The sequence below is a fragment of the Haliaeetus leucocephalus genome, unplaced genomic scaffold (assembly GCF_000737465.1).
Source record: "Haliaeetus leucocephalus isolate CR32 unplaced genomic scaffold, Haliaeetus_leucocephalus-4.0 Scaffold214, whole genome shotgun sequence".
Lineage (NCBI taxonomy): Eukaryota > Metazoa > Chordata > Aves > Accipitriformes > Accipitridae > Haliaeetus > Haliaeetus leucocephalus.
Window position 1 is genome coordinate 770,418 of NW_010972650.1, and position 9,389 is coordinate 779,806.

Consider the following 9,389-nt stretch of genomic DNA (forward strand, 5'->3'; position numbering starts at 1 on the left):
CATGTTGGGGGGGGCCAAGCTGGGAAACCATATTGCCTGCGTCGGGGTGGGGGGGCCCAGGCCCCCCCCAATGTGAGCGAGGTGGGATGTGCAGGGCGGGGGGCTCCGTGTGTGTGGGGGGGGGCCAGTGCTGAGCAGTGGCGCTGAGAGCAGCCCAGCAGGGCCCGGGGGGCCTTGAGGGGGGCCGGGGGGGCTCAGCCACGTCCAGGGACCTATAAATATTTCACCGCAGCTTCTGCGCCTGTTCTGGGCGCAGCAGGCGACGGGTAATTACCGGCGGGGGGGGGGGAGCCGGGGGGGGGCCGCACTGAGCCCCTGCCAGGCACCCGAGAGTGGGGGGTGGCAGCAGCAGGCCCACATCCCCGGGGGGACAGGGAATCCTGCCCCCAGCCCGGCCCTCCCCAGGGGTGTGGGGGTCTCCCCTCATGGCTCCCCCCCAGGACACAGGGGCTGCACCCCAGGGCAACCATGCTGGGTGATGCCACCCGTGTTTACCCAGCTTGATGCCACCATGGATACCCCAAAAGCCAGAAAGGGCTGTGGGCCGGTGGTCAGCGGTGTCCCCTCCCTGGGCTGGACATTGCCTCAGGGTGAGATCCCTCTTTGCGGGGGTCCCTACAGCCCCCCGGCACTCAGCCGTGTCCCCCCAGGGCTCGGCGGACTCCTACACCAGCCGCCCGTCCCTGGACTCCGACGTGTCCCTGGACGAGGACCGTGAGGGTGCCCGGCGCGAGGTGGAGAGCCAAGCCCAGCAGCAGCTCGAGAGGGCCAAGGTACCGCGGTGGGGGACCCCCCCCAGGGTGGGGTTGGCTGGCAGGGCCCGGGGGGTGCTGACACCGTCCCCCCACCCCCCCACCACCCATTCCCAGCACAAGCCGGTCGCCTTTGCTGTGCGCACCAATGTCAGCTACTGCGGGGCGCTGGATGAGGAGTGCCCGGTGCAGGGAGCCGCCATCAATTTTGAAGCCAAAGATTTCCTGCACATCAAGGAGGTGAGTTGGGGTGCTGGGGGGGGGAGTGGACAGGGCCAGGGACCCCCCCCCCAGCCTCACCCCTGCCCTGCCCTCACCCAGAAATACAGCAATGACTGGTGGATTGGGCGCCTAGTGAAGGAGGGGGGGGACATCGCCTTCATCCCCAGCCCCCAGCGCCTGGAAGCCATGAGGCTCAAGCAGGAGCAGAAAGCCAGGTAGGGACCGGACACCCCCCAATCCCCCCCAGACCCCCCAACACTCGCTCACCCCCCTTTTCCCTAGGAGAGCTGGCAACGCCTCAGGCCTCGGCGACAGCGGGAACCGGCGATCGCCTCCCCCCTCTTTAGGTAAGGGCAGGTCCTGGCCCAGGAGGATCCGGGGGTGTCCTGGGGGGGGGGGGGTGTCCCCCCCTTTGCTGTCACCAATCTTTGTCTCTTCTCTCCTCTTCCCAAGCCAAGCAGAAGCAGAAGCAGGTGAGTCCGCGGGGCAGGGCTGTGCCCTGGGGCAGGGGAAATGGGGAGGGGGCTGCAGGCAGGACTGAATGCAGCCGCTTCTGGGATGGAGAGGGTGGGAGCAGACCCCCCCCCCCGCTCCCGGTTATGGGGCTGAGGGGGGTCCAGGATGCCAGGGTTCTCTGGAATAGGCTCATTGACCCCTTCCTCCCTGGGGATGGGAGCACAGGGTGCTGACACAACGCCCTGTCGTGTGTCCCCCCCGCAGACACAGCACATCCCACCCTATGATGTGGTCCCCTCCATGCGGCCTGTGGTGCTGGTGGGGCCCTCGCTGAAAGGATACGAGGTATGAGGGGGCTACGGGGTGGGAGGCCAGCGGGGGGGGACGACGACACCACATCGCTGTGCCCCCAGCATGGTGGCTTGTGCCCCTCGTCCCCTCCCTGCCCGTCCTGTGCTGGTGACGGGCAGATGGCGGGGCTGAGGGCTGCTGGCAGGGTGCCGGGCGGCTGCCACCTCCCTGCCGGTGCCATCTGCTGCCGGCTCACCGTGGGCTCACCGGGCTGGCGGCCCCACCGGCAGGTCACCGACATGATGCAGAAAGCCCTCTTCGACTTCCTCAAGCACAGATTTGACGGCAGGTGAGACACCCCCCCCAGCCCAGACTCCCCCCCCTCCCATGGCCCAGGGGGGTACCCAGGTCCCCACCGCCATCCCTCTGCCCCCCCCAGGATCTCCATCACCCACATCACAGCTGACCTCTCCCTGGCCAAGCGCTCCATCCTCAACAACCTGGGCAAGCAGGCCATCCTGGAGCGCTCCACCACCCGCTCCAGCATCGGTGAGGGTCCAGGCTCACCCCGGGGTGCAAGGACCCCCCCAGGGGCCAGCCCAGCCTGACATGTCCCCCCCCGTGTCCCCCCTCCAGCCGAGGTACAGAGCGAGATCGAGCGCATCTTTGAGCTGGCCAAGTCCCTGCAGCTGGTGGTGCTGGACGCCGACACCATCAACCACCCGGCCCAGCTGGCCAAGACCTCTCTGGCACCCATCATTGTATACGTCAAGGTGTCCTCGCCCAAGGTGAGGGGTGACCGCGGTTCTGGGGCGGGGGGGGGCTCTGGCTGCCCCCTTCGGTGCCGTCACCCTTGTCTCCCCTCCCCAGGTCCTGCAGCGGCTCATCAAGTCCCGGGGCAAGTCCCAGGTGAAGCACCTCAACGTGCAGATGATGGCGGCAGACAAGCTGGTGCAGTGTCCCCCGGTGAGCCGGCAGGTCCCCCCACCCTAGGGATGCCTGGGGGGGACACCAAGCCACCCCTGACCCCTCTCGCCTGTCCCCCCAGGAGCTCTTCGACGTGATCCTGGATGAGAACCAGCTGGAGGACGCCTGCGAGCACCTGGCCGAGTACCTGGAGGTGTACTGGCGTGCCACGCACCACCCGCCACATGCCCCCCATGCCGTGCCCTCACCCACCGGCCTCCCGGGCCTGCAGGTACCCCCCAGAGCCCCCCTCCCCACTCCCTGTGGGCAGCTGGCACAGGGGTACACAGTCCGGGGCGCAGCCCCCCCAACGCCATCCCCAAAGTCCCATCCCTGCCCGCAGAGCCAGCAGCTGCTGGGGGAGCGGGGGGAGCACTCGCCGCTGGAGCACGACAGCTTGATGCCATCGGACGAGGCGGGGGAGACCTCGCCCCAGCCCTGGGGGGCTGCATCCCAGCGCAGCTCCCGGCATCTGGAAGAGGAGGAGTACGCGGACCCCTACCCCGACCTCTACCAGCCCCACCGGCACCACAACAGCGGGCTGCAGGGCCCCGGCGTGCCGGATCGCCAAACCGAGCGCAACCACGACAGGAACTGGCAGCGCAGCCGGCCCTGGGCCAAGGACAGCTATTAGGGGTGGGGAGGGGGGGGGACACGGCTGGGAACCGGTCCCCCCACCCCGGGCGCTCCCCGCCTCACCCCAGCCCTGTGCTGGGGGTGCTCAGACAATCTCCCTCTCTTGGGGAACTCCTCCGCACCGGCAGCTTCCTCGCGCCCGGCCCCCCGGGCACGTCTTCAGCCATAAGCACAGGGGGGGCTGGCAGCCAGGATGCCCCAGGACCCTACCCCAGCTCCTGGGGACCTGGGGGCAGCCACACGCCTTCTCCCTGCCTCAGTTTCCCCGCCTGGCCCCCGCATCGCAGGCTGTCTCATTCCCCGCAGGGCAGCTGTCATAAACAGAGGGTGCCTCCCCCTGAAAAGACCTGTGGGCCAGGTAATGGGGAGAGGGGGAGACAGTTTTAGCAGTGTCCCCCATCCCGTGCAGACCCGAGGAAGAAGGGGAAGGCGCCTGCTCCCCCCTCCCCAGGGCTTGACCTGCCCCCTCCCCTGCCCCTGCATGGGACCCCCAGGAGGAGGGGGCCACACCAGTCGCTTCGCTCTGCACCGATTTCTCCCTGCCCCGGTCACTGCAGCCAAACCGCTTCCTCCCCGGGGGAACGGGGGACAGAGAGGGGCGGCTGGACCCTGCATGGGGGGGGGGCGCTGCTCCACGCCTGCACTCGCTGTCCCATCCCCATCGCCCCCCTCCCCGCGTAGCCGTCACCGCACGTCACTGCACAGTCCTGTAAATATGGCACCCACTGCCCTTGGCTGGGGGCTGCTCGGCAGAGGGTCCTGGCGCTGGGCTGAGCCCCCTCCCCCTGGGGCCCTTTGCAGGGAGCCGGCCTGAGCCGGCAGGGGTGGGGGACGGGTGGGAGCCACAGATTTGTTATAATTTCTTTTGTAGAAAGCACTGATTTCCCTGTAACCGGTTTCAGAAACACAAGAGTGCTCGGAGGCGCCCGTGTCTGTGTCTCTGGCGAGGGAGGGGACAGGGGACACTATGGCACACAGGGACGTTGGGCTGGGAAAGGGGGGAACCGTGCTGGTGGGTGCTAGCACCCAAAGGCTCTCCCCTTAGGGACATTGATAGCTCCTGGCACCTCTGGGAGTGCTGGAGGGTGCTGGGAGAATGCACCCAGGGGCTGGCGGCGCCGCAGGAAGGGAGAAGGCAAGGAGGCGACGTCCGGCAACGCAGCTGCAGGTTTATTCCTGCAGCCTGGAGTTTCAGCTAAAAAAGGGATCAAGTGAACACAGCTCCTGGGACAGCACTGCCTAAAAACCAGCACATGAAGCCCAGCACCAGCCCGGTCCCAGTAGCAGGTGGGCAGGGAGGAATCTGTCCCCAAACAGCCTCCGGCAGCTCCACTGGTCTGTGGGGAAGGCAGGGAGGGGGACTGGGAGAACAGGGGGGACGTTTTGGGACAGTCCCAGACTCTGCTGTCGGCAGTCCTGGCTGCACAGGGGTCTGGGTGTCTGCAAAAAGAGCGGCCAGAAAAGTCCTGGCAGCCCCCAGCCCTGTTGGTCCCATTGTCCCCGAGGGGTGACCAAGAGGGGGACACCGGCCCCAGGGACTCAGGCGAAGATGGTTTCCTCCCGCCGCTTCTTGGTGAGGATGGTACCAGGCTTGTGCTGGGCATCGGGGTGGTTGGCCAGCTCGGGCGGGCAGGAGGACACCGGGCTCTCCAGGATGGCCTGCTTCAGGTCGTAGAAGACGGTGGAGTCCTCCTTGGTGAGGAAGGTGATGGCTACGCCGCTCTTCCCCGCTCGGCCTGTCCGCCCGATGCGGTGGATGTAATCTGCAGGGGGGCAGTGGGGTCAGGCAGGGCCTCGGCACAGGCAGCACTGAGGCCAGGCAGCCCCTGCTGCATCCCGTAGACCCCCGGACGGGCCCCGACTCACCCTCGATGTTCTTGGCCATGTCGTAATTCACAACCATGGAGACGTCGTGGATGTCGATACCACGTCCAGCCACGTCAGTGGCCACCAGGATGTCCTTGGCCCCGGCTTTCAGGTTGGAGAGAGCAAACTCGCGCTGCTCCTGGCCTTTGCCGCCGTGCAGGGTGCAGGCGTTGTACTGCGGAACAAAGTGGGGGTTAGCCAGGGTCCAGCAGCGCCCAGAGCCGTGTTGCAGGATCCCCACATGGGGATGTGAGTGCAGGGGCTTGGGACGACCCCCACCCACCACAGCCAAAGTTGAGGGGCTCCAACCCAGCCCAGACTCACCCCCATCTTCTCCAGGGACTTCGCCAGCACATCGCAGCCCTTCTTCTGGTTGACGAAGATGATGATGGGTGGGTCGAAGCCCTGCTCCAGGATGGCTAACAGCTTCTTCCTGTGGGGGGAGGAGGACAGTTGGGGAAGGGGAGGCTGAAGTGCATCACAGGAGCCCCTCTGTTCTCCAGAGTCCCCCTCCCAGAGCTCCCTCACCCTCAAATGCCCCAGACCATCCCCCAAGATTCAGCCTCCCCATTCTACCCCACCCCAGCGGCCCCCTCCACACCTCTTCTCTGACTCCGACATGAGGAAGACCTTCTGCTCCACCCGCTCGTGAGGTTTGCCGGCAGAGCCAATGTAGACCACGGCCGGACGACGGAGGTAGCTGCGGGCCAGACGCTCCACTGCTGGTGGCATGGTGGCCGTGAACATGACAGTCTGCAAGAAAACAGGACAGTGAGCGATGTCCCCCGTGGGGCAGGAACATGGCTGCCGCTCCCTTGGCTTGTTCTCCGAAGCCCCAGGTCATCCCCTCTCCAGCCTGTGGACTGTGCTCAGCCCCGTGGAAGCACACACACCACCACCCTGGGTCTCCTGCCTGCACCCACCTGTCTGTACTTGTGCTTCCCCGACTCAAAGTTAGCCAACATCTTCTCGGGGTCCTCGGCCTCATCAGTGTCGGGTTTTTGGTTGGTGACGGGCATGTGCTCCAGGATCTTCTGCACGTCAGGCTCGAAACCCATGTCAATCATGCGATCTGCCTCGTCCAGCACCACGTAAGTGCAGCGGCTCAACACCAGGTACCGGTTCTCCAGCACGTCAATGAGACGCCCTGGCGTGGCGATGACGATCTGGGAGGTCAGAACAGTTGTTGTCCACAGCCTGGGGCTAAACTGCTCCCCCCAGATCCTCCTACTGCCCTCCCCAGGGACTAACACTCACCTCACAGCCCATGCGAAGGCGGAAGCCTTGGTCCTCACGGGAGATGCCTCCAATCACGGCCACCGTGCGGATGCCCAGAGGCTTCCCAAACTTGATAGTTTCCTCCTCAATCTGCTGGGCCAGCTCTCGCGTGGGTGCCAGGATGATGGCGTAGGGACCCTGGTCCGACTCCTCAATCCTGCAGTGTGGCAAGGCACGACCACGTCACCCACGGTGCCATGGTCCCCCCCCACCACCGCAGCATCATCCTGCCGCCCTGCTCCGTCCCACCTACCGATCGATCTTGGGCAGGGTGGTGATCCACACCAGCAACGGGATGAGGAAAGCCGCGGTTTTGCCACTGCCAGTTTCGGCCACGCCGATGATGTCGCGGTTCTGCAGGCCGATGGGGATCGCCTGGCGCTGGATGGGGGTGGGCTCCTGCGGAGGGGAGCGGCAGGTTTGGGAGCAGAACTTCCCCTCCTCACCCCCCCAAACACCTGACCCCAAAAAAACAACCCTTTTCCCCTGCCTCCAGCTCTCCAGAGGGCTGTCAGAGTCTGCTGGCAGCAGCCCCCCTCCCCGTGCCCACCTTGTAGCCACACTTGTCGATGACCTCCAGGATGTGGGGGGGCAGGGAAGAGTCCTTCCAAGAGCGGATAGGGTTGGGGATCTTGCCCCCCTTGGTGGTGATGCTGTAGTCCTCACGGAAGATGCGCCAGTCTCTGTCTGTCATCTCATCCAGCTTCTTCTGGGACCAGTGCCGGTCATCCCAGCGCTGCTTGGCCTCCTTCTTCCGCAGCTTCCGCAGCCGGGCCCTAGGTGGGGGGCAAGGAGGGGGACAGGGCTCACCCTGTGCCTCTGGGGAGGCTGGAATTGTCCTGCCACCCATCCGAAGGATGTACGGCAGCCCAAAGCCACCCCCCAAGCTCTGCATCCCGGCCAAGCAGAGCCGACCAATACCCTGGGCACTCCTCGGCACCCTCTCAAGCTCCCCCCAAGCACGCTTACTCCTCCTGCTCCTTCTCCTCCAGCGTCCGCCTCTTCTCCATCAGGTCGCCGTAGAAGCGCGACTGTTCCCGTTTCTGCTGCTTCAGATCGATCCCTGCGATAAAGCCCCGGCCCAGCAGCTGCACTTGGTGCCGCTCCTTGTACCTAGAGTGGGATGGGAGCGTCAAGGGTAGGGCTGGGGCTGCCCTGCACCCCCAGGGGCACCCCCAGGCCCAGGTGCACCCCATCACTCACAGGGGGTTGTAATCAATGGATGTGTCTTCTGAAGCATCCCACTCGAAGACAAACTTGCGGTCATTCAGGTGCCGCGTGCGTCTCCGCTTCTTCACTCCTCCTAGGTAACGTTCCTGTGGGTGGAGGAGGATCAGTGGGGAAGGAACCCTGGCCCCCTGGCCCCTCACCACACTAGCCCGGCCCCCAGCGCTACCTTGATGGCGTGGAGCTCTTTGCTCTTGTCTTTCTCCTCCCGGATCTTCTGCCTGCCCTCCTCATCCTCTGTGCCATTGGTCTCCCGCTCCATGCGCTCGCGGCGCTCCCTGCGCTCACGCTCCTGGGGGTCTTCTGGGGAGCAGGGGAAGGATCTCAGAGCCAAGCAACACCCCTTCCAGGGCTGGGGGCCCTCTAGGGGGTCTTGTGCCAGCACCTCACAGCCAGGCAGACCACGGGTGGGGACAACACCTTACCCAGCATCTTCCTCCCCATCTCCTGGAACTGCTTCCTCTTCTTTCTTTCCTCCTCCAGCAGCCGCTGTCGCTCCTCCACCTCTTGCTGCCGCCGCCGCAAGGCCTCGGCCTCCCGCTCTGCCTTGGACAGGAACTTGGGCTGGGACAGAAGAGGAGAAAGCTCACACCGGGCCTGGCCGCGACCCCCTCGCTGCCGGGGCTGCCGCAGGACAGGACTGCCCCCTCAAACATCCATCCCGTACTGCACGCATGGTATGGGAGAGCCCCAACACAGACAAAAGGCTTCTGCTCCTACCTTGGCTTCTGCCTCCTCTTCAGCCTTCTTCTTAGCCAGCAGCTCCTCCAAGGACAGGGGCTGGGCCTGCGAATGTGGGGTCGGACTATTAGCAGCCCCCAACGGGGACCTTTTGCCTCACCAGAGTGATCCCCCCCAGGGAGCTGTTCCCAGCCAAGCCCCCTCTGCCCCCTCCTCACCTTCTCCTTTTTCAGGGCATTCTCCTCCTCCTCCTCTGCTTTCCGTGAGTCCCTCTCCTTCCGGGACTTTGAATCCTTGCCCCTGCTTGGGGACAAGCTTCCCAGCAAAACAAAGCGGAATCAGGCACCGAATGCAGCCTCAGGGTCACCCCGTCCCCACCAACCGAGGGAATCCTGCTCTCACCCAGGACAACACTTCTTACAGAGAACAGCCCTGGGGTGCTTATGGGAGAGCAGGAACACCCCGAAAAGAGAGGGGACTCACCTCGACCGCTTCCTGTCCTTGTCCCGCCGGTGCCCATCCTTCTCCCGGTCCCGGTCCTTCTTGGTCCGGTCCCGGTCACGCTCTTTGTGCCGGCGATCCCTGCAGAACAGGGCAGTGACAGCATGGCCCCAGGCCATCCACTTGCACCCAGCCCTTTGTAGGGCCGTTATGGACAGACAAGAGTGAGATCGCTTTTCCCTAAAAAGCTGGGGAGTCCCCTGTAACACCCCTCACCTCTCTGTCGACTTGGACCGGGAGCGGGACCGCGAACGGCTGCCTCGTCTCCTGTCCCGGGACCGGTGCCGCTTCCTGTCTTTGGAGGGGGAACTCTTGCGGTCCCGGTCGCGATCCCGGTCACGATCCCGGTCCCTGTCTGGGGAGCGGGAGCGCTTCCTCTCCTCCTTGGCAGGGGATGCGTCCCGGTCCTTCTTGTCTGCCAGTTCTCCAGCCATCTGCGGGGAAGAGGGTCAGACAGAGCGGGGAACGGGGAAGGACCCTGGGAGGGAGTCGGGAGGGCTGGGGGACCCAGGG

General features: G+C 65.3%; 2 protein-coding genes across 3 annotated transcripts in view; one reads left to right on the plus strand and one right to left on the minus strand.

Moving 5' to 3' along the window:
* CACNB3 (calcium channel, voltage-dependent, beta 3 subunit) overlaps positions 1-3,321 on the plus strand; it is a 5,870-nt gene extending 2,549 nt beyond the window's left edge. Inside the window, exons 2-13 of the mRNA XM_010566571.1 lie at positions 590-773; positions 870-992; positions 1,074-1,189; positions 1,257-1,321; positions 1,428-1,447; positions 1,695-1,775; positions 2,012-2,070; positions 2,161-2,270; positions 2,358-2,509; positions 2,592-2,687; positions 2,770-2,919; positions 3,031-3,321. Of these exons, the coding sequence (XP_010564873.1) occupies positions 590-773; positions 870-992; positions 1,074-1,189; positions 1,257-1,321; positions 1,428-1,447; positions 1,695-1,775; positions 2,012-2,070; positions 2,161-2,270; positions 2,358-2,509; positions 2,592-2,687; positions 2,770-2,919; positions 3,031-3,321 (1,447 nt within the window). The remainder of the gene's footprint in view (positions 1-589; positions 774-869; positions 993-1,073; positions 1,190-1,256; positions 1,322-1,427; positions 1,448-1,694; positions 1,776-2,011; positions 2,071-2,160; positions 2,271-2,357; positions 2,510-2,591; positions 2,688-2,769; positions 2,920-3,030) is intronic.
* A 1,210-nt stretch (positions 3,322-4,531) lies between these two features.
* Positions 4,532-9,357, minus strand: DDX23 (DEAD (Asp-Glu-Ala-Asp) box polypeptide 23). Of its 2 annotated transcripts, none has more exons than XM_010566549.1 (16): positions 9,093-9,357; positions 8,859-8,957; positions 8,594-8,690; positions 8,415-8,480; positions 8,120-8,258; positions 7,864-7,994; positions 7,671-7,783; positions 7,437-7,580; positions 7,018-7,243; positions 6,721-6,866; positions 6,447-6,624; positions 6,113-6,355; positions 5,791-5,942; positions 5,514-5,622; positions 5,190-5,364; positions 4,532-5,086 (listed from the first exon to the last, which is right to left on the minus strand). In XM_010566549.1, the coding sequence occupies exons 1-16, from the start codon at positions 9,308-9,310 to the stop codon at positions 4,863-4,865; spliced, it is 2,460 nt and encodes an 819-aa protein (XP_010564851.1). In that variant the 5' UTR covers positions 9,311-9,357; the 3' UTR covers positions 4,532-4,862. The 2 variants fall into 2 exon arrangements, with proteins under 2 accessions (XP_010564851.1, XP_010564850.1); XM_010566548.1 differs by having other exon boundaries at positions 7,864-7,997; positions 9,093-9,356.
* Between the last annotated feature and the right edge of the window lie 32 nt (positions 9,358-9,389).